This window comes from Vigna umbellata, chromosome 7, assembly GCF_029865625.1.
Source record: "Vigna umbellata cultivar VRB3 chromosome 7, Vumbellata_1.0, whole genome shotgun sequence".
In the NCBI taxonomy this organism is placed as follows: Eukaryota; Viridiplantae; Streptophyta; class Magnoliopsida; order Fabales; family Fabaceae; genus Vigna; species Vigna umbellata.
The window spans coordinates 8,680,716-8,704,657 of record NC_142171.1 but is presented as its reverse complement, the minus strand read 5'-3'; the positions used below and the strand labels follow the sequence as shown (position 1 = coordinate 8,704,657).

Here is a 23,942-nt window from a genome sequence, read left to right as displayed (position 1 = left end):
TCCTTCGACATCAATGTCTTAGGGCAAGCACGTTAGCCTTTAATTTATTGTAATGAAATAATAATTTCATACTTGCCTTTGGTTTAAAATAATCTTTTGTCAGGTCAGATAAGTTATTTCCACATCATTTAACATTTAACGACATTCCTTACAACATAACAGATAGGATTGAATTGATACAAATTTCAAAACATAGGTACCAAATGCCTACATTTTTAAAACCCAGTACTAAACAAAAAATTACCTCCTAACATGGGGACTAAGTAAGCATTTAAGCCTTCTCTATAAATGAAGTAGTGAAGCATAAATTGAACAAAGAAGATTGTTTCAAGGCTGAAATAATTGAGTCGCTTGTGTTGGAGGAGATAGACTACCATGTGAGGAAGAATCCATTAGAGAGAGCTTTACTGTTAGGAATGGAAGCAAAAGAGTTTAGTAAAGAAATGAATGATGAAGAGGTGGTGAAGTGTGCTCATCAATTAGAAGTCCTCAAGTCATTATTCAGTTCCACAAAGGGATAGAAGACCTACACAAGACTGAGAGCAGAGGAGAAGAGACATCTAAGATAGAATTGAAACAACTCCCCTCTCAACTTAAATACAGGTTCCTAAATGAGAAAAAGCTTAACCCCATAATTGTGAGCAGTGAACTTACTACTACTGAGGAAGATAAAATTTTAAGGGTGTTGAGATAAATTTGCAAGGTATTAGTGCTATTGTGTGCATGCATAAAATTTATTTGGAAGGGGACTTTAAACCGATGCATTAACCACAAAGAAGGCTCAACCCTACTATGAAGGAAGTGGTAAAGAAAGAAGTAATTAAACTATTAGATACGAGCATTATCTATCCAATTTTTTATAGTGAGTGGGTAAGTCTTGTTCATGTTGTACCCAAAAAAGGAGGGATAACAATAGTGACAAATGAAAACAATGAGCTCATTCCTACAAGAAAAGTCACAGGGTAGCAGATGTGTATTGACTACAGAAGATTGAATCAAGTCATAAGAAATGACCATTTTCCACTCCCTTTTATAGATCAAATGCTGAAAAAATTGGTGGGACATGCATATTAGTGTTTTCTTGATGGCTATTCTGGTTACAAAAAAACAACAGTAGCTCTTGAAGATCAGGAAAAGATAGCATTTACATGTCCCTATGAAGTCAAAATAATTACTGACATCTCATTATGTAAATTTAAAGAGATTAAAAAAATAGAAAAATGAAAGACAATTACTAAAAGAGGGTAACCACTCTCCTAAAAGGGAGAAGTAGAGGAAAAAAGGAAGGTTAACAATTGGCAACGTAACATTCGGGGAAAAAAGCGGATCAAGAAGCACGAAACACCTTCTACACTTCTTCTTCCTTTAGTTTTTCTTTGGAATTTTACATTACGCATAACTAATTTTCCTTTTTGTTAAAGGATTGATGTAATACTTTGGATTATAATTTTTGAACCTTTTCAATTGATGTTTTGTAATTTTAATTATCTCAATGTTATATTTATGTTTTAACATCTATTCTATCAGTAGTTTCACAATTGAAAAATTGAAGATTCTTTGAGTTTATAAATAGAACAGGTTAGATGTTATCACAATCGAAAAATTAAACATAGGTAATTAATTTACAACTGAGATAATTATTGTTCTTTATGATTTTATTAAATTTTGTAACTGACCTAAATGATTTGAGGTTAGAATTTAATGGATAAGTTTGTTTAAAAAATTAGGAATAAACAAACTTTTAATAAAATCAAATAAATAATTATAATTTGCACATCAATTAAAAAGATCAAAAATTTATATAAAAGGGTATGAAATCAATACTCTAACATTGTTTACATTAATTAAATTCTCATCATGTTTATTATTTCACTTGATTTCTTGTTGTTTCTTAAAATTATGTGAATTAATAATATAGTACTCAACTTATTAAATCAAGAGGACGATAATTTATCACTACAATATCGATTGATACACTTTTAAAACGTTCACCATAATCCAAAAATCACACCTAATGAAAAGATTCAAAATCTTCTTTATCTACCTCTACACCGTCACCAAAATTCACTCCACTCAGGATTGTGTGCTTGGATTGGAGGTGGAGGTAAAGATAATGGATGGTTCACTGTTTTATAGTTGTGAGAAGATGAAATTGGTGATGGGTGATGGAGATGGCAGAAGAGTAAAGGCCAAGAGGGAGGTACAGCGAGGAAAGAAGTTTGGAGTTTTTAAATATATTTTATTCAAGGGTATGGTAATAATACATTTTGAGAGTGCAAGAAGAAAAAAGGGAGATGCAGAAAGAAGTGGCCTTCCAAACCCACTTGTCTTCTACTTCAACACCTCCTAGCCCAACAAATTATATAACTCCCACGCTAATTCGTTTTCCGATTCAGAAATGGCTTCCCTTCCTCATTTACGTTCTGAAAAACTTCTACTTAAGAAAAGGTATCTCTACCTCCCCGCCCATTTAGATAATTGATTGCTATTAGCTTCCAATAGCCATGTTTTTCACATCACGAAACAAAACAACAATCTGGAGATGTTGCAAACAAAAAGCAAACTGGGACTAAATAGCGTCAAAACAAGTATTGAAGCCGTTATCTAAAATACATTAACCCTTTTCTAAAATCACGAAATCTTGATAAAACCTTGTTTAATATTAGCAAAATTATATGTAGTTATATCTTGATACAAACTACAAGAATATTGAACTATTTCATGCATCGAGTTATAATTCCTCACCTATCCCTACGACTTAGATACATGCCCATTGGAAATAACCGAGACGTATACGTGTTTTAAATCTGAGTCTATCAATATCCTAAAAATAATCCTAGGTCAAATATCATGATAAGAGAATATTTTAAGACTGACAAAAAAATATTAGGAAACCATACAAATGTCCACGAAAACGATTTGTTTTCACAGCAAAATTCCAGCCTCCGCCATTGGTGTCAGAAAACTTCGTGATAGTAGAGTATCAAATATTCTTCAACCCATCTTGAACGTAAACAAAATACCAGGAATGTCAAAATCAGACAAATGAATAACCAGAAAATTTACCAAACATCTCTAAGATAACGTCCATCCATTTGGAGTTTTTTCACAATAGCCTCTGCTTTTGAAGAGTCCACTTTTTCCTGAAATTAAAATTAAACTCATAAACATGTTGTAGACATAGTTCTGAATTAAGTGTTTCAATAAACTTTTATCTTATGTCATAAATTGAACTACGAAACTTAATACAATAAATATACAAAAGTCTATTTGATCCACTTCACCAAAAGACTTTACGTTACTTTAATAAGCTTAAAACAACTTATAGAAGTCATACTACTTCTATAAGTTAAAATGAGTTATTGTACGCTCTTAATATCTCCATATGGTGTATTAACTGTGAAGGACACCGAATAGTCAGAAGAAAGGAGAGTATTATAAATTTAATATTTTGCTAAAGGTTTATATTATTCATAATTCAAAAAAGTCAACTGATACACTATAAATGTAGACAGAGCATAAGCAAGTAAAACTTTAACACATGATAATATATAGGTATAATTTAACTGCCAAGTCAAAAAAAAAACAGTCTGGCGGGTTATTATTAATGTAAGAGCCCGTCTAACTTAAGCCATATCAAATTATACCTCTATAATAAAGTATTAAATTGCATCACTATAAGTTACACTAACTCTTACGTCATCAATAATTAAGTAAAATTTAGGATTTTTAACAACTCAGCCATTGAACTATAGCTATTAGCATTGTTAGTGTTAAATTTTGTCAAAATTAAACAAGTATATATAACCAACGGTTTTTATTTTTTATTTCTATATATGTATACATACATATATATACATATACATATATATATATATATATATATATATATGTGTGTGTGTGTGTGTGTGTGTGTGTGATAGGAGATTGAGAGTATATGAAAGGAGAAGGAAGAGTTAGTTAGCCTAACTGCCCTGACAGGTAGGAAAGCGGGAATGGGTTTGTATAAATAGATAGGCTTTGTTAGTTGTTGGGGGACTTTAGACTATGGGTAATCTGTACAGGAATTGTTAATCTTGTAGGGGGAGGTTAGGCTCTCATGGTGGCCTTATACAGTGCTCTGATAGTGCATTTATGGTAATAGTTGGGTTTCTTGATCAGAAACCTATCAATTTGGTCCGACCTGCCGTTTCGAAGTGGGGGTGAAGGATCAAGAAACTGCCGGATCCGAATTGGGTGTGAGAGCGAGAATGGAGAGGGATACGGAGGGAAGATTGGAGGCAATCGAAATTACGATGGAGGGGATGAAAGCAAAGTGTGCCGCAGTACGGAGGGATTTACAACAGATAATGAGGATTCTGGGTACTCAGGTCAATAACTCGAAGGGACATTCTGACGATAGCTCCGTGAACGAGAATCGACATCGAGTAATGGGAAATTGGAGGCAGAGGGGTCGGCGACCGCAGTGAGGATCAGAGACCATGGCAGAAACGGGTAGAGTTACCCACGTTCGACGGGATGAAGCCCCTTAGTTGGCTCAATTGAGCGGAACGATTCTTCGACATACAGAAGGTGACGAGCGATGAAGAGAAGGCGGAGATTGCGTACGTTAGCATTGAAGGAAGTGTGGCTTACTGGTTCACGTTCTGGAAAGAGAAGGCCAAGAACTGTTCTTGGGAAGGCTTGAAGGCGGCTATGGTCAACCGTTTTGGAGGAGGATTCAGGGGGAACGGTGTTTGAGAGGTTGGCGACGCTGCGCCAGGAGGGTATCGTGGAGGAATTTGTTCGCGATTTCGAAATTCTGATGGGCCAGACCAAGGGCGTGCCCGAAGAACAAGTACTGGGTTATTTTCTCGCCGGATTGCGCGAGGACATCAAAGGGCAGGTGAGGATTCAAGATCCCCAGGAATTAATGGCAGCAATGCCAATCACTCGCAACGTGGAAGATGCGACGCTACAAACGAAAGGGGGAAACTGGAGTGGGTTCAAGATTAACCCATCAGGGTCGCGATTGACGGGGTAGTGGTGCGATCCGAACCTAATAGACCCACGATGAACCAGTCCGGAGGAACGGAGAGTATAGGGTCGACGAGAAGAGACGGAGTCACGACGAGTACTAACGAGGAGGTGAACACTACCGGAGGGAGCGATAACAGGAGAAGAATGGTGAGGAATCTTCCTTACCCAGAATTCCTTAAGAGGAAGGAAGAGGGCCGATGCTTTCGTTGTGGGGGCCGTTTCGCCCCTGGCCATCGTTGCGCCGAGAGAAGTTTGCGCGTGTTACTCTTAGTAGAGGATGAAGAAGACGATGAAGAGGAGGATTTGCCACCCAAGCCTCTTGATCAAGCTTACCTGTTTCAACCTTGAGGCAAGGTTGTTTCGGCCAGGGGTGTAATGATAGGAGATTGAGAGTATATGAAAGGAGAAGGAAGCGTTAGTTAGCCTAATTGCCCTGACAGGCTTTGTTAGTTGTTGGGGGACTTTAGACTATGGGTAATCTGTATAGGAATTGTTAACCCTGTAGGGGGAGGTTAGGCTCTCATGGTGGCCTTATACTTGTATTCTTTCTGTTGATAATAAAAAGAGAGGTTATACAGTGTTCTGTTAGTGCATTTGTGGTAATAGTTGGGATTCTTGATCAGAAACCTATCAGTGTGTGTATTTTTAAAGTATATATTGCTACAGAATTTATACATAAGTATTAAATACTTATAATATTTTGTAGATGTGATTTATAAGGATAATTCGAATATAAAAATTGATTTCGACACCAAATTATATATATGTCCAATCATGACTCTCCATAATATATGCATGGTAAAGAATAACAACTCCCTCCTTGTGTGCTTATATCTCACCTAATAATATGATTCCTGTGCGTGTATATTCTCTCATGTTAAAAGTGACGGCCTATATGAATGAGTGGGACTAACAAAAGGAGACGATTCCAAGCCTAAGTGATAGGGAAAAGAATGGATGAAAAGAGACAATCAGCACCTGCTGCTGGACAATGGTATGAAGGGTCCGATGAACATCTCTTGCCATACCCTTAGCATCGCCACAGACGTAAAGATAACCTCCTTGAGAAATCAAATTCCACAAATTTGCTGCCTGCACCGAGAAAATTAATGCAATGAAAAATTTATCTATAGGGCACCCATTGCCTACAAGGTAGGCAGCTAATGAAACTTACTTTATCAATCATCTTGTGTTGAACATACTCCTTTTCAGGTCCCTCTCTCGAGAACGCGACTATCAACTCTGACAGAGCACCTTGTTCCAGAAATTTGTTTAGCTCATCCTCATAAATAAAATCCTATAAACAGGAAACCCACATCATGCTAAAACTCCATTGGGATTGAATGCCCACCAAGTAATTATTTTACCATTTGACGATTCCTACATCCAAAGAAGAGTAATGCAGTTCCAATTTGAATACCATTCTCTTTCAGATCCAATCTTTCCTGCGTAAGTCAAAGATAATGCAAGAATTAAAAGACAGAATCTTACCATAAATTAAGTTTATAGAATCAACAATATCACTTTATTCAAGAACACTTGGGAATCTATAAATTATTGTGTATTTTGTCCAATTTACTTTAAAGAAATAATCACTATCTTTGCCAATTTCTTGGAAGAATTTTTGAAAATAAGTACTTACTTCTCACAACAATCAATTTTCCCAAACAAGCACTTAATCATTTAGGTAAACTACACTTTTACGATAAACTAGGACTTGAATTGGAGCTTCTAATTCTCATAGAATAAGAATTATGTATTTTATATTTTAGCTCACTATCGTGGTTGATTTACATATGTAGGTAGTTTCTATCTGATTCCTCTTTGTCCTTCACTCTCTATTCTACATTTATCCTAAAATCTCCTCTTTTCAGTTAAAAGTCAGTATACCCTATAAGAACTACAACGATAATAATAGGAATGTTCAGTACCTCCTTTCGATAGATATTTTAAAACTAAACTATCTGTAAAATGTTCATGTACCTGTAAGAATCCCCTGAAAGGTGCCAAGCCAGTTCCAGGACCAACCATAATAATAGGAATGGAATGATCAGCCGGTAACTTGAAGTTTGATGTTCTGATAAAAATAGGAGCCCAACTACACTCATGACTTTTCTCCAAGGGAATGGCACTCTGACAATATTATGAGGGAGCTTCAGGTTAGATATAACCAAGCTTGAATGATAATGTACACACTTTCAGGAGGGGGGAAATCCACACAAGGTGAATCCATCAAAAGTTTATACCTTCATCCAGGTTGAACATACTCCTTTGTGAATTCTTCCAGTAGGAGTTGGACCGCATACCAATGCACAAGTTACATGTACCCTTTGAGGGGAAAACCTAGAAAATAAAAACTAAGTTATTTATGGCCATTCATCCAGATATTTTAGATAGTATAAAATAATCACCTAGGTGACGATGAAATAGAATAATAACGAGGTTGTAAATGAGGGGCTACTGCAGAAAAAAAAACACCAACGGGTGGCTTTGCTGATGGGAACTCAGCCATAACCTCAAGGAGACTTCTCTGACTTCCAACCACCCATTTGGAGTACTCATCCTAGAAAACCAAAAATTTTAAACTGTTAATAGACGAAAAGATAGGATATCAACTTGAAAAAAGAAACAGTATAACTCAGCAGTTTCTTCAACCTTTCCCTGAGGAGATGAGAAGAAATTTAATCTATCTGCTTCACTGGGTTCCAAAGTGTGTGCAGCCAGAGCCACTAAAGCAGCCTGAAAGAAAAGCACATCTAACTGTTTCTTCCTTTCTTTAAAAAAAAATCTATTTATTGAAGGGCACTGTTATATAAGAAAAGATAAAGAAACGGAAAACATTCAATGAATATTATATAAAAACCTTGCGTGGGGGGTTCAAGAGATCTGCAAAATGAGCTAAAGCAAAGCGCAGTGTGCAAGGGCCAGGGAAAGGAGGTGGAAGAGATCCTCCTACGGGAGTACCATCCTCATTATCAGTGTGAAGGGAAAACAACAAATCTAAATCCTGACCCAACAATTTTCCAGCTTCTTCAACAGTTTCATCACAATTTTCAGCAAAAACACCCACATGGTCACCAGTTTCATATCTAAAAAAAGATCAGACAAAACCATCCCCCTCATTACTTAATTCTTAACAGTTGAAGCTGGAGAACAATACTTTCTCATGTATCATGAATTATTGGTACAAAATATTTAAATACAAGGGGTCTGAATAAAAATCACTGAAGTTTAGGAATTAGGATCAAGCTATTCAAGTAAACTATATAATCAAGGGAATATCACCCTAAATAAGGATCACACTAGATGAATATAATGCTCAACACGCACCCTCAATTTGAGTCTATATATTATATTCATACAGCTGGTTATGTGATAAAAAGTTGTCTTAATTGTGATAATCCTTGGCCACCTCTTTGGAGAACCTTTATTGTGTTGGGTGCAGGGGAGTGTATGCAGCCGCAGACAGAGTAGAGATGTAGTGGATGTGGTGTCCTTATAAAATGCTTGGATAATCCTCACCTGTCAAGACATCTTGATAGGTTTCTGAATTGGAAACCTATCTAAATTGCACTTAACACACACTCACAGCGTAGAAAAGAAGAATATACTGTATAATTCTGTTATTCAATATAGTAAATGCACAGCCAAACAAACTCCAAGAGAACCAACTTCTCTCTCCACAGGATAAACGTGATCCTGTCTTTACAATATGCAATTCAAAAGTGAGTATTACTCAAATACACCAGCTCTTTTTATAGGAGCTTTATTTCCCGCCCAAGCTATGATTTCTGTTATAACTGCCTAACGTCTCTCCCCCTCTTTATTCCCTTTTTTCTTCTTTTCATAAACTCTCCATATCCTATCATTACCCACCGCCTTATGTTCAACCTTATCTCCAAGGTTTTATGTTCAACCTTATCTCCAAGGTTGAAGTCTAGAAACTGTTCCTGAATAGTAAGCACGTCCTCCCATGTTGCTCCCTCCTTCCCCCTTCCTGCCATTCAACCAATATTTGCGGTATCAGCTCCTTGTCCCTCTGTTGGTGTCTTCTGTCCAAAATCCTGAGTGGCCAAAACATTGGGCCCTCTGCTTGCAGTTCATCTGGAAGATTCTTCTCAACTTATTTGGTACCCACCGCTACCTTCAATTGAGACACATGGAACACAGGATGGATTCTTGATGTTTCGAGTAGCTGTAATTTAAAAACAACCTTTCCAATCTGCTATATCACTTTAAAAGGCCCAAAATATTGTGCTGATAGTTTGGGATGCAACATAGTGGGTATGGAAGTTTGCCTATGAGGCCTGATTTTCAGGTACCCCAATCGACTTTAACCAAAGATGGTTTCCTCTTCCTGTTAGCATATTTGGTCATCAAATCCTATGCTCTTGTTAAGTGAAATCGGAGTTGCTTCAGCGCCTCATCTCTCGTCTGGAGCTCTTGAGCCACAGCCTCTACTGCAGTTTCCCCAGGGATGAAACGAGTGAGTGCAGGAGGTGCCCTCCCATAAACAATTTCAAAAGGGCTACATTTAGCCGCACCCTAATAGCTAGTATTATACCAATACTCAGCCCAAGAAAGTACTGTATTCCAACTTTTAGGTTGTTCTGAATAGAAGCACCTCAAATAGCCCTCCAATATTCTGTTCAATACCTCAGTTTGTCCATCAGATTCTGGGTGATATGCAGTACTCATTTGCAGCTGGGTGCCCTACAGTCTAAATAACTCCTTCCAGAATATGCTGAAAAATAAAGGATCTCTATCACTAACCACTGATACTGACACTCCATGTAACTTGACCACCTCTTTAACAAAGATTTCTGCTATGGTTTTTGCAGTGTAGGGATGTTTAAGAGAAACAAAATGACCATACTTGCTTAAGCGGTCTACCACTACCAAAATTGCATCATATCCCTGTGATTTTGGCAGCCTGACTATGAAGTCCATGCTGACTTCTTCACAAATGGCTTGCGGTATTGGAAAAGGTTGTAACAAGCCTTGAGGAGAAGATGCCAAATACTTGTGCTGCTGGCACACCAAGCAGCTGGCTACGAAATCAGTGACAGCTTTCTTCATTCCTACCTAATACAATGCTTGGGCCACCTTATGATAGGTTCTATAGACTCTTGAATGCCCTCCAGTATTAGTGGTATGGAATTCAGCTATAAGCTTAGGAATCCATACAGAGTTGGCAGTTAGCACCAACCTTCCCTTGTAGTGAAGTCTATAGTTCTCCAAATTAAAGGCAAGGTGACAATTAGAATTTGCTCTCACTTCTTCTATTATCTTCTTAAGCACCACAACCTCTTCTACCGCTTCTACCGCTTTCATCTTCATTAATGCTTGCGATTCCACTGTTTTTCGTGCCATAGTGGGGTCCCCTTTTATTGTTATCACATTTTCCCCTTGTTTGTAGACCATTTTTAATTCTCCCTAATTAATGGTCACTTCCCCCAATTTAGTTAACCACTCCATCCCAAAAATCAAATCTACTCCTCCTAATTCAAACAAATAAAAATTCTCCAATATATTTGTTTCTCCTATATTCACTGAAACATTCCTGCAACAGCCCCACATTTGTTTTTTCCAGCCATCTCCCAAACTCACCCTGTACAGTGAGGTCTCTTCTACAGGTAAGCCTAGCTCCTCCATCAATTCGGTTGCTATAAAGTTGTGGCTAGCACCACTGCAAATGAGGATCAGCACTTTCTTCCCCCAAACCCAACCCTGGAACTTCATAGTTTTATGCTGAGTGAGGCCGCTAGCGGAAAACGACTACAACTCCATGCGTTTCTGCTCAGCTTCTTCCCCACCTTCTTCCTCTTCGTCACCGTCGGCTTCGTCTTCTCCCATGATCACCACTCGCAAACTTTTCTTTGGACAGCGATGTCCTGGACTGTATGGGCCACCGCAATGGAAGCACAACCCCTCTTTTCTCCTCCTGATATACTCGAGATAAGGCAAACTCCTTACTCCTCTCCCGCGACCATCGCTCATAGTACTGCTCCCCGCTCTAGATGTTGTCGCTCCCGGAGGACCTTCCCTTCGGGTCGTCGTCGCACTCTCTGCTACCACTGATCGCCCCGAACCCGGTTTAAACGATTTTGATCTCGCTATCGAACCCGTCCCACCTTGGAATCGCCCCCACGATTGGCTGCTCTTGGTTCCAGTTCCTCCAGCTATCTTCGCGCCTCGACTCGCCTCCTCCACATCACGCGCGACCTCCATCGTCGTTTACAATTCCCTAGGATTATGCGAACAAATCTGGCTCCTAACTTCTCCTTGCAAACCCGCAAAAAAATATCCCATGAGTTGATCCTCCGTCACGCCCTTGGTTTGCACCACCAACATTTCAAATTCCTGGATTTACTCATTGACGGTGCTTTTCTGTTTGACCGCCGCTAGCCTCTCAAACATCGTTCCTCTGTCGTGACCTCCAAATCTTCTTACCAGAGCTTCCCTCAGTCCTTCCCATGTTGGCACCTGAGTTTTTTCCTTCCAGAAGTGGAACCAATAGCTCGCGCTTCCTTCCATGTAGATGTACGCCAGTCGGAGTTTCTCCCTCTCCTTTACATTATGGATCTCGAAAAAATTTTCCGCGCGAGAAACCCATCCTAAAGGATCGACACCTTCGAAAGTTGTTAATTCGATCCTCTTCACCCAGTTCGATTGCGCGCCACATCGATCGAGAACTAATTCTTCATCGTCGACTTCTCTTCGTCCTCCTCTGCTTCCATTCACTGAATCCTGACTCCCCTCCTGTTGGTTCTCGTCGTTACACCCTCGTCTTCCGAACATTCACATGAATTCTCTGATTTCTTGCCATAATCCCGTTGTCTCCGCTTTCAACCCATCTACTGTCGTCTCCATCGCCTCCATTCGACTCTCTAGCACATTCATCCTTCCCTCCATTCTCCCTTCCAGTGCATTTAGTTTTCCTTCCATCTCACTCCTGTCTCTCACTGATCCAGCAGGTCAGACCAAATTGATAGGTTTCTGAATTGGAAACCTATCTAAATTGCACTTAACACACACTCACAACGTAGAAAAGAAGAATATATTGTATAATTATGTTATTCAGTATAGTAAATGCACAACCAAACAACCTCCAAGAGAGCCAACTTCTCTCACCACAGGATAAACATGATCTTGTCTTTACAATATGCAATTCAAAAGTGAGTATTACTCAAATATACCAACTCTTTTTATAGGAGCTTTATTTCCCGCCCAAGCTATGATTACAGTTATAACTACCTAACGTCTCTCCCCCTCTTTATTCCCTTTTTTCTTCCTTGCATAAACTCTCCATACCCTATCACATCTTTACAAGGTTGAGTTAGACTCTATGTACAAATTTTAAAATAGTATATCCTAGATCCATTGTTGAGCCACCATTAATGCCATAGCCTTCAGCATGAGGGGGTTTATTAGAAAGTCAACTTATTTGTACCTTTGACCCAACTTAATGTGGCTTCTATGGAGAATTCTTGGACAATCTTCATCTTACAAGTTAGCTCATAGCGTTACCTTAGGTGCTAAACCCAGATTTTAAGAATATCTTGTAAAGATTTAGTGAAGAATGAAGATGTCAGCAAGTTGATCTTGGAGAAAACAAATCTGAAAAGAATATTTTGTAAGATGAAATGGCAAAGGACCTCTATATTTTGTTTTCTCATGAAAAACTAGATTGGAGGATAGATACAAAGCATCCTAAACATAGTCTATCTTGTTCCAATTTGGTCTACCTCGTTCTCTTTTTGAGCCTCTTTGGCTGCAACCTCTATTCTAGTGCAAAATAATACTATAACATTTTAAACCCTCGCAGAAATTAAAACACCTCCAACTTCATCATATCCAACTAAAACTAAATTTTACTTATAAATGCACAAATCTAAAAATATTTTATATCAAAATATTATTTAAAAACCATAAAAGATAAAATATACTATGGTTTTCTGGGGCCTTGCTTACAAAACAAATGAGGTCACTCTTTGCTGACATAGTCCAACTTACATTATGCCAGTCCCTGATATGTCGAACTCCAAATGTATGCAAGATCGGTCAGAGTCAGGTTTGTGAAGTTCTCTTTGAACGGCAACATTAACCCTTCAACAAAAGATACAACAGCTTCATCGTTGAATGCTTATTAAACAATAACAAATAGCCATAAATCAACATGAACAACATCAGATACCTGCAAGGATGGTGAATATCAAACACAGTATTCCCATTTGCCACATTTAGGTGATTATCATTGCATGATGTGACAGTTGAATTGTGAATAACCACTCGATATTCAGGAATAGCAGCCTTATAAGGAGTGGAGACAGTATTTGCATCATCCTCATCTCGGAGCAACTCATCCAACTCAGGCCATAGAGATTCCTTCCTGAAAGGAAAAACATATTAAATAGAATAAAGTAGAGCTTTCAAAGTGGGTCAAAACATGAGACCCAACCTGTGAACCACCATAGGTTCGAGCTTGGTTATAGATTAAAAATATACTCCAAATTTTGGTATTAGTCAAAATTGAACTTGGTCCACTGACCTGTAGTGTGACTCACATACACACTGATGTAGCCCAACAACAGTCCAACACAATTAAAAAAATGGGTGGGGAAGATATAAAGCTCACAGTTCCTGTTCTCTTCTCGAGCTCTCCCTCACTCACTTCTTTTCTCTCAAAAATTAAAATCTCTCAATTCACGAGCTCTTTTCTCTGCCAGCTGCTGCATGTACCACCTTCATTCAGCCCACACTCTACCGTCAACACCACTGTACACCACCAACCCCCTACGCCCTTGCACACAGTCAGGCCCAATACGGACCATTTAGAATCATTTAGTGCTTGTGTTTAGAATGCACATTAATTTAATATTTTTTAGAATTATCATTTACATGTATTATTTTATATATATTAACATATGTTATGGCCATTATATACATATTAATATGATAAGTTTTTTGTGACGGTTATTCTAGTAATTTGGAATTTAGTTCCATTTTTCATATTAGAAAAGAGTATATGAAAGAAAAAAGCAAAAAAAGCTGCAATTTAAAAAAAAAAATCAAGTGAGCTAGCCCGTTTAATCCACCAACCTGTGATAAGTTGGGCTAGGCTAGCTTTTTCATTAAGCTCATTGATAAGTGAATTGGGTTGGGTTAGCTCACCAAGTAACCAACCCATGGTGGGCTGGGCCAAGCCAGGGCCTGCTTTAAAAAAGAGCCAATAGCTAACTGAAATACCACATTTCAAACAATTTATATATATGTGTATGTATATACACAGTCACACCAGAGAATTTTATGCATAACAGGAATATACTTACCAAGCAACAAAATCATCCTCAATGGATTGATCGTCATCACCTAGCCCTAGTGGAACAAGACGCTTTGCACCTGTCACAAGCACAAGACTGCATATAAGATATCTATGCAAAGACAAAAAATATTTTATCACATTTATCACCATTTAGTCTTGAATAAACCTTAAAACTTAGATTTATGTTTTCGCTTCCCATAAATACAACTTCTATGCATTTAAATTTTAAATATAAATTTGAAAAACTCTTAAATCTATAATTTAGCAATAAGGTTTTTCCGACGTTGTTAAGACACAATATATTTGTTTAATTAAATTTTATCAACAAAATACAAGTCAATATTAAGATTTTCAGACAATTTTTTTCTCCAAGCATCAATAAACGTTTTCCCATCTGTCAGATTTCTAGTATGGCAGTATGCATACTAAAAACTTTGGATCTAACATACTCATGCACCAGCTCATGCTAAGCTAGCAAAATAAAGTTACACACGAAAATAAATGGATTTTGGAGAGGAAAACAAAAATCTTCACCACAACTAAAAATGATGAATAAAAACATATGCAATCAATTAGGAAATATATACCAATTTGACATTTGACATCACAAGAAAATACAGATGATGAGATAACAGACCTTGTTCACTAAATTCTTGATCAACTATTTCACCTATCTGTTTGAAAAGAGCATGAACAAATGATGAACCTTTTTTTTTCAAATGAACAAAATTAAAATCATCTGAATTTTACCTTGTTAAAATGTTCATATTGTCGGTTACCTAAGCCAAAAACACCATATGTGAGCTGTTGAAGCCAGGTACCCCTCTCATCTTTACCCTAAAATTATGTCCCCCCAAAATTGAGAATACTTTTATGTAAAGCTAGAGAGGAAAAGACATTAAACCTTGGAATTTCTTAGAAGAACGATGTAATACTACAAACCTCAGTGAACCATTTGTAAAATCTTGCAGCATTGTCAGTTGGTTCTCCATCTCCATATCTGTCATGTCAGGACCAAATGCATGAAATTCAATATGGATTTTAAAGAACAAAAATTTCAAGTTTTGAACCACTTTTATGCACATAATTCTTACGTTGCCAACATGAAAAATGCAAGTGACTCTTTCTTCAGCTTTTCTTCATATTGATCATCATCCATTGCATAGTCATCCTAGTTCAATTTATATATCAAATACTTAAGCCACATCAAGCTACATTTTACCATTTCAAGTTCCTATAGAATAATTCTACAAGTAACTAGTTCAAAAGACCATCGAGAAGTCCCCAAAACAAAACATTTTGAGAAGTGACATATTTTCCCCACTACAACCATGACAGAGGGATTGTCGAGCTTTCAGCCCAGGCAACTTACCAGGTCAACAACTTTCACAACTGCTTTTTCATACCTAGCCTTGATTTCCTCTGCCAAAGCCTACAATATAAAGAGCGCATAAAAATAGTGATTATATAACAAAGACATATTGACTGTATAAATTCTATGTCATCTTAAAAACTGAGTTAAGGTTTGACTCAACTCTATAAACTGATATATGCACTTAAGAAGCTAAATTTATTTTTTCTTTTTTTTTCCTATAGAAGAGTTTATGGAGAAAATTTTCGAAATAGACCATTATTCTTAAAATCAAATGTATGTCACCCCTGAGTTTACAATTGTCAACAGTGCACACTAGTATTTTCCCGTCTTCTCCTGTAACCTCAGATGCATTGGCCATTGCGGTGCTTTTTGCTTAGAAAATTGCACATTGTTGCATGCTCTATTACTCTCACATGGCAAACTCCAAAATAATCTGATTTTTTTCTGTCTTTCACACCTTTCCTTGTCACTTCTTTGTTCCCTAGCCTCAGTTTGGTGGTTCTTCCTAGCTTGTATACATCTGCCTAGGTTTTCTATATTCTCTATCACCATCCCCAACTTTTTGTTCTCCATTGTGTATCTGAAACATGATCGGCCATTATCTGGTGCACTCTCTCGACATTTCTGACCTTTTCCGGCAAATTCCTGGTGTTTCAGAACTTTCCCTGCCCTCAGACAGGCACCATCTCCAATGTTCTGTTGGACTTCTTAAATCAAGAAGTCAAGAAAGCAAATAAATCACACCGAACAGAATGCACTTCTCTAAATTTACTTCTCTTATTCAATGAACCAAGAATACAATTGTATAGCAATCACCCCTCAAGGAAGCCCGATCCCCCTCCACTGGACTAATGTTCCAGTCAACAACAAAGTACCAATTTCCTAATCCCCCCCTTTTCCACTAACTCCTTATTTATACTCCCCTTTCCCTCTAACTACTTCTAACAGAAACTCCCTCCTAATTTTTAACAGACACTCTCTCCTTCCCGCCTATATTTTTCCTCACATATACCTTTATTCCCCTATCAATACCCCCCTCCATCTCAGCAACCTTGTCCTCAAGGTTGAAATTCAGAAACTGTTGCTTGATGTACATCTCTTCTTCCTAGGTTGCTCCTTCCACTCCTCCTCATGCCATTGGATCAGAATTTGAGATACCTCCTATCCTTGTTGATTTCTATCTTTCCTCTTTAATACATTTAAAGGTCTATATAATGGACCTTCCACCTGTAATTCCACTGTTGGAACCGTGAAACTTGATCTCATGATTCCTCTTCATCATCGTGTTATCATATGAAGAGAACCCACTAGCTACTGTCCTCCAATTCAGGTCTGGAGGCTTGGGTGGGGTCTATATGAGAGAATTATTGACTCCTTCTGTTCCATTAATTAGAACTGCTCCTTTTTCAAGATTCCCCTAGACCATATGATTGTTGTATACTGCTTTCTGACCTGTGACCTCTTACCTTGTGGAGCACAAGTATTATAGTTTGTTTCTGAAACTATCTGCATTACTTCAAGTCCTAAAGTTTCTTTCCTACCATCTTTACCTTTCACCACTATGAGTAATATAAGATGGCTAGTTAATAAAAATTCTGCAAGCAACCTGGAAATTCCTTTGTGGCCAATGCTAGAAGCTAGATCTGCAGGTTTTATAACCTTAGTAATTTCAACAAATGGACTTGTAACAGCCCTAGTGGATGCACCCCTGGACACCCAGACCACAGCTGGGTCACTTCTTGACAACACTGCTTTAATCCCAGGCCTCAACAATTCTTCTCCTTTCTTCACTATTTTGACATACCCACCACAACCTACCACTCTATCTTTACTAAAAACAACAGCTTTACTGGAAAATGGGTTGTTACTGGGCCTAATAATACCCAAGCCCAACATCTCTGGACCTACTTATCTATTTCAGTCTTCATTAAGTGGGGATACTTATAGGGTCTCACGTTCACTTGTTCAATGCCTTCTTTAATGGTTATCTGGTGGTCCACTCTTTTGACAGGAGGAAGTCCTTGTGGCATCTCAAACACCTTCTCAAACTCCCCCAAAATCTTCTCCAGATTCTCCTCCTGCATGGGCGTTAAATCCTCTACTATTAAATTTTCCTCTGCTATTTCAGATTTACACAAACCCCACACCATCGCCAGTGTCTCGATCTCGGTTTCCTTCTGCAACACTTCAGGGGTAATCATTTTCCTCATTAATGTGTTGTCCCCCCTTATCACTACCTCAGCCTCCGCCGACCCATACTTCAACGTCATCTTCTTCCAGTCCACCCTAATCTCCCCCAATTTCGCCAACCACTCAACTCCCAACACTACATCAACTCCTCCCAACTCAAAAAGATAAAATTTATCTCTGATCTCCACTCCCTCCACTGTCAAGGACAGCCCCATGCAACATCCTTGTGTCTCCTTTCTCTGGCCATCACCCAAACATACCCAGTACGGTGTCGTCTTCTCTTTCTCTAACCTCAGCTCTTCGACCAAGCGTGTCGAAATGAAATTGTGACTTGCCCCGCTGTCGATCAACACTACAATCTTCTGGTCCCGAACTTCATGGTGTTGGATTGCGTTATTCCTCCAGCTGAATACACCGACAATTCCATGCAAAGTTGTTCCGCCTCCTCTTGTGTCTCCGCCTCTTCCTCGTCGTCATTCGCCCCCATGATCATTACCTTTAAACTTCTCTTCGCACAACGATGGCCTGGGCTATAAGGAACCCCATAGTGGAAACAACGACCCTCTTCTCTCCTCTTTAGGAATTCCAAATATGGTAGAGTTTGTACTCCGCGACTCGGCCCGCCTCCGCCTGCATTGCTTTCTACTTTTGAACCGGCGGTCCTGGTCGTCACTTCTTTCTTGGGACCGAGACCTCCGCCGCTGCTCCCATGCCCCTTTGATGACCCGCGATAGGTCTCCGTTCTCGCTACCGTGCCCGCTCTGGCTACATATTTCCCCAACGTCGATCCTCCTTTCATCGCCCCACCACCGCCAGACATCCTCGCTACTAATCCCAATTGTTCCACGTCCCGTGCCCTTTCCATCGGGGTTAACAGATCGCGCAGATCATAAGGTCTAACGAGATCCCTCAGTCCTTCTTGTAATCCAGCAAAGAAATACCCAAGAAGTTGTTCCTCCGTCACGCCCACCGCCTGAGCCACCAAGACCTCGAATTCATGTACATATTCCTCCACCGCTCCTCTCTGTCGCACCGCCGCCAATTTTTCGAAGATCGTTCCCCGGTGTCTACCTCCAAACCTCCTGACCATCGCCTCCTTCAATGTCGCCCAGGTAGGAACCAATAATTTTCTCCCCCTTCCATACAAATGTACACCAACTTCATCCTCTCCCTTTCTGTCACATTTTGTAATTCCAAGAATTTCTCCGCCCTAGTGATCCATCCCATCGGATCGATCCCTTCGAAAGTGGGTAAGTCCACTCTCTTCATCCAACTCTTTTAAACGTCACGTTCTTCCTCTGATTCTTCATCTGATTCATCCTCCTCTGTATCCCGACCTCCATTAACTGAATGACTGCCTTCAGAGCTCCTCCCCTGGTTCCCCCTTCTCCCCCGGTCGCGATTCACGTTTCGAGCCATTCCCCTCATCTCCGCTCGAATTTCCTCCAACGTCGCTTCCATGGCATTAAATCAAGAAGTCAAGAAAGCAAATAAATCACACCGAATAGAATGCACTTCTCTAAATATACTTCTCTTAATCAATGAACCAAGAATACAATTGTATAGCAATCACCCCTCAAGGAAGCCCGATCTCCCTCCACTAGACTAATGTTCCAGTCAACAACAAAATACCAATTTCCTAATCCCCCCCTTTTCCACTAACTCCTTATTTATACTCCCCTTTCCCTCTAACTACTTCTAACAGAAACTCCCTCCTAATTTTTAACAGACACTCTCTCCTTCCCGCCTTTATTTTTCCTCACATATACTTTTATTCCCCTATCAGTTCTGCTCTTTAGTTTCTATTCAGATCACACTCTCAACACTATTCCTCTCTCTCTTACATATTGTTCTATCCTTTCATTAAACACTACCTCACACAGATCTTTCATGATTTCAACTCTGGTTTATGTTCTCTATTACCATAACAGCATATGAATGTCAGTAATTTTGTGTAATTTTTCCTATTAGAGCTTATGTGCTGATTATCTAACGTGTTCATAAAATTTCACTACAGCAGTCATCTCACTATCCATTATCCTGCTACATGCAGTGCTTTTGAGTTGAGCCACTTTGTGCCGCTACCCAAGATGGATGAAGCTTAATTTGTTACTACTTGATTCTAGGTTTGTAAGTTTTTGATTCTTTGTTTACAATTCTTAAATCAAAATTAAAGATCAAAACTTTGTTATGTATTAAAGTTCGTGCAGCATTACCTTGCAATTCTTGAAAACTCTTAAGTGCTCACTCTCATAAATGCTTAGATGTTCCTCTCACATCTTAAAGCAAGTGTTCATAATTATCTAAATCCTTTCTCGTTTATCTCTCATAAACCTAAACCATCTTCAGTTCTTATAGATTGCCTTACTTCACTATCAACATGTGTTTAGATCTCCACCTAGAATATTTTCTAATTGAGGAAAACTTTGAACTATCCTCTTCAAATCTTTTCTTTCAGAAGTGTATCCAGTCCTACTTGTGGTGTATAAGCATTGATGATATGGATAGTCTACCATTTAATCATTATTTTTTAAAAGTTAATTCTTGTCTCTGATCTTTTTAGATTCACTACATTCTCCTTGTAATTCTAGTTCACAATGATATTGTCTTCATCTTTCCTCTAACTTTTCCTATGTACAAATGTTTAGACCCTGTAGTGTCAAGTAAGTTCCTTTCGTTATATTTTTCAATAACTCACTTAGTTTCTTAAAGACGCGTTATTTTAACCACTCTCCAAAATCCAAATCAAAATATCAATTAACTTACGTCCAAAGACTTACCAGTCAAACTACCAATATTCCAAGCAACAAGACTAATCAAACACTCCGAAACCAGTCCAAACATATTTGAAGACCTTCTCTCGTTTAATACTGCAGCTCTAGCAAAAACTATACACTATGCCTCTTTCCAACTAAAGGGATAAAACTATCGGCTACCAATCAGGAAAAAGAGTTGGGAAGAATCATTTCTTAAGCACAAGTGGCCCCGGTTCACCACCCGAATCAGTTTCATTTGACATGCAAACAAACAAATATTCCCTTGAGCACATTTCCAGGAATAAATTCAAAACATAAAGGTGCTGCGCGCGCATGTGTATAAACTTATCCAGAATAAACTCAGCAACGCATTTCAAACAAAATTGAAAAGCAAAAGCTTAATATCAGAAAAGAAAGTGGCAATCATAATACACAAAAACACGAACACATAGACACACCTTGGCGAATCCCTCAGCGGTACCGGTTTGAGTTCCGAAGAAAACCACAACCCTGGTCTTCCCCAAAGCAGCATCGACTTCATCTTCCTCTTCTTCCCGCAGCGGCAACTTCGGCACCGCCAGCGACTTCTGTTCCTTGCTACGATCCGAAGATTTCTTCCATACGAAGACCAGAAGTCCAATCAGCAGGGCGGCGGAGGTGGTGACAATCAGCAGTACCGAATCCGAAACCGAAACGCCCAAAACGGTGCGCACCAGCTCGTAATTCGACGCCATCAATCGAAGTCAGAATGCACACAGAGCTCAGAGCACTCCTCTTACTCCCTCTCTCTATATCTATCAATCTATCTATATATAGTGTTATTAGTTTGGGTGTGTGAGGGAGTGCTCGAGGGAGAGCTCGAGGGAGAGCTCGAGGGAGCCCTAGGAGGTGGTTGAGCGCGAAATACAGAGAGGTAGAGAGAGAGAGTAGCCTCTCTGGCTTTCTATCTTACACTTATCAATTCACTTATGACTTCCTTTTCTAATCTTTTATTATTTATTAGTAAAGTAATTTTTATGTTGTGTTTGAATAGACGTGTTTACTCGTTTTTGCATTGTGTTTTAAGGTATTTGAATAAAGTGATTTGAGTGATATGACTATAAAAGAAAAGGGTGGGGTGACTGATGATATTGGTCCCTACCCATGAGCAGAAAGTTGGTCATAATTAGTGGAATGATTCTTTTGCCCTCTCTTCATGTACCAAAAGTGTGTATTAATTCGATATGAACAATGAAGTTATACATGAAGAAGGAATAATATTTATGCATAAACAAGAGATATGTTGGTTTTGCAAAATATTATTATAATGAAATTAATATCAAAATTTTTAAATTTGAATTTTTTATTAGATTATTGGTATTATTCATATGTTATATGTAACATCCCAAAAATACAATCTAAAACTATATAATAGAATAATCACATTAAATAATAATACAGATAAGTCTTACACTAAAGTAGAACGTACGGTTATGGTTGAACGGCCTTACAAAGAAGGACAAGAAATTTAAAGTTGTACACGGGTGCAAGTCTGACCGAACGATTTACAAAAGAATTATACCGAACGGTCCTGCAAAAGAAAAGGGAAAAGGTGACCAAACGATCACCTTACTATCATACTACTATTGATCGAACGGTTCTAGTGTTCGGTCTTAACTTCTACTTCTACTAAGTTATCTTCCTCCAGCGCCTCTTCCAACAGCTCGTCTCATTCTTCTCACATCCACACGGATGATCATTGCAACAGAAGGACAACCGAACGTACAAAATAGACAAGACAAGAAACACAGGGTAAGCTTATATAATTTAATTCATGTATAAACATATATTTCACACAATCAACCAACAAGATAAATTCATCATTCGTTCATACAAGCCTAAACTAGACTGACTGTTCGGACTGTATAAAATATGTGTAGCTACGACGTTCGTGCAGCCGGGTGATGTAGTAACTAGGATACCCTCAACAGCTGTCACCTGAGGTTAGTCCTATCTGTCCAAATTAACCATAAGGACTAGGACCTCCTACCGTTCCCACACATGACTTACCCTCCTCTATGTGAGGACGAATAATCACGGAACATCAGGATGAACCGCCAGCTTAGCATGCCCACATTCATACTTTACCAATTCCAATATACAATCATGAGTCATTCCTCCCCGGAACGCTCGTCCATAATCCAAAACATTTCATCCATATCATATTATCTTCATATTTCATTAATAATCTTCTCAATTAAACCATTCGTTCAAAGATCACTAAGGGTACCAAATACCGAACGTTAAACTTTAACCTTTAACTAGACCGAACACTTGGAGTGTGACCGAGAGGTCTCTCGTTCCAGAACAGACTAAGGCCGGGAGGGTTACTATCAGGTTGAGAAAGAAACCGAGTATAATCATATATCACAAGAACGATTAAAACGAACGTTACTTACAAAGTGAGCCAATTAGATGAACTGACTCTTGAGAGCTCCAACCGAACACCGAAAAGACCATGCCAAGTACTAAGACTCTGGGCCGAAACCAATGGATACAGACACTTCAAGACATTCAAAGAATAATACTTAGAAGAATTCACATGAAGAAACTGAACGCTTATGAATACTTAGCTTATTTTAGTTTAACATCAAGAAAATCGAATGCCAGTCAATGACCGAGCACGGTAGAGAGAGAGAACTCTATTGAATTTGGACGAACGCTATTTTCATCAAGATAGATTATAGGAAAGAGAATGAGCGCTTGGTGTAAGACCGAGCACTACTAAACTTATATTAGAAGGCTTGATAAATATAATAAGATACTATTGGAGTAGTGTTTAAGAATAAACGAAAATATACAACTATGCTTTGCCGAACGCTCATGCACAGTATTTCGAAACGAAGACGCTCGTCCTCAACTAGGATTCTTCCCAAATGAAAGAATCCAATTCTAACCAAGTTCACTAGAAAAACCGAACGGTCAAGGACCGTTCAGTGACGAACGTACACTTTCATAGGGGAATTTCATACTTAGAAATCATTTATCTCAATTCAATTTCTCAACATTTATCTGCATAAGTTCATACATCTATATCATAGAAATTTCATATATTTCATACATCAGATCATAGCACAATCATATTTCACTTTAAATCATCAAATCAACGAACGTTCATGCAATATAGCAACATACAAATTAAATTAGATAAGTTTCCCTTCCCTTTGAGCGTGATCGAACGTTTCCAGAGGCAGAAATACAGTTCGCCCTCATACTACAAGTCCTTCTACCCTCAACG

The 23,942-nt window shown here is 38.6% G+C and overlaps 1 protein-coding gene and 1 pseudogene across 3 annotated transcripts; both read right to left on the bottom strand.

Moving 5' to 3' along the window:
• Positions 1–2,641: 2,641 nt before the first annotated feature.
• On the bottom strand, positions 2,642–21,633 carry LOC124821233 (NADPH--cytochrome P450 reductase-like). Of its 3 annotated transcripts, XM_088094532.1 has the most exons (19): positions 21,124–21,629; positions 15,717–15,776; positions 15,439–15,515; positions 15,287–15,344; positions 15,095–15,181; positions 14,982–15,018; positions 14,352–14,421; positions 14,194–14,232; positions 13,217–13,411; positions 13,036–13,128; positions 7,883–8,108; positions 7,675–7,758; positions 7,431–7,582; positions 7,266–7,362; positions 7,003–7,152; positions 6,387–6,464; positions 6,194–6,316; positions 5,998–6,111; positions 2,642–3,143 (listed from the first exon to the last, which is right to left on the bottom strand). In XM_088094532.1, exons 1-19 carry the CDS (start codon positions 21,397–21,399, stop codon positions 3,063–3,065), a joined length of 2,097 nt encoding a protein of 698 aa, XP_087950658.1. In that variant the 5' UTR covers positions 21,400–21,629; the 3' UTR covers positions 2,642–3,062. The 3 variants fall into 3 exon arrangements, 2 of the variants coding, with proteins under 2 accessions (XP_087950658.1, XP_047149051.2); XM_047293095.2 differs by lacking the exon at positions 14,194–14,232; XR_015780829.1 differs by lacking the exon at positions 2,642–3,143 and having other exon boundaries at positions 5,997–6,111; positions 6,404–6,464; positions 21,124–21,633.
• Positions 15,783–21,116, bottom strand: LOC148195100 (uncharacterized; annotated as a pseudogene).
• Positions 21,634–23,942: the final 2,309 nt, after the last annotated feature.

Coding starts and splice junctions, on each gene's coding strand:
- LOC124821233 (XM_088094532.1), bottom strand. CDS start 21,399: ATGGCGTCGAATTACGAGCTGGTGCGCACCGTTTTGGGCGTTTCGGTT. Junction 15,345..15,438: donor GCATTTTTCATGTTGGCAAC/GTAAGAATTATG, acceptor CTGACATGACAG/ATATGGAGATGGAGAACCAA. Junction 6,465..7,002: donor CTTTCAGGGGATTCTTACAG/GTACATGAACAT, acceptor TGACTTACGCAG/GAAAGATTGGATCTGAAAGA.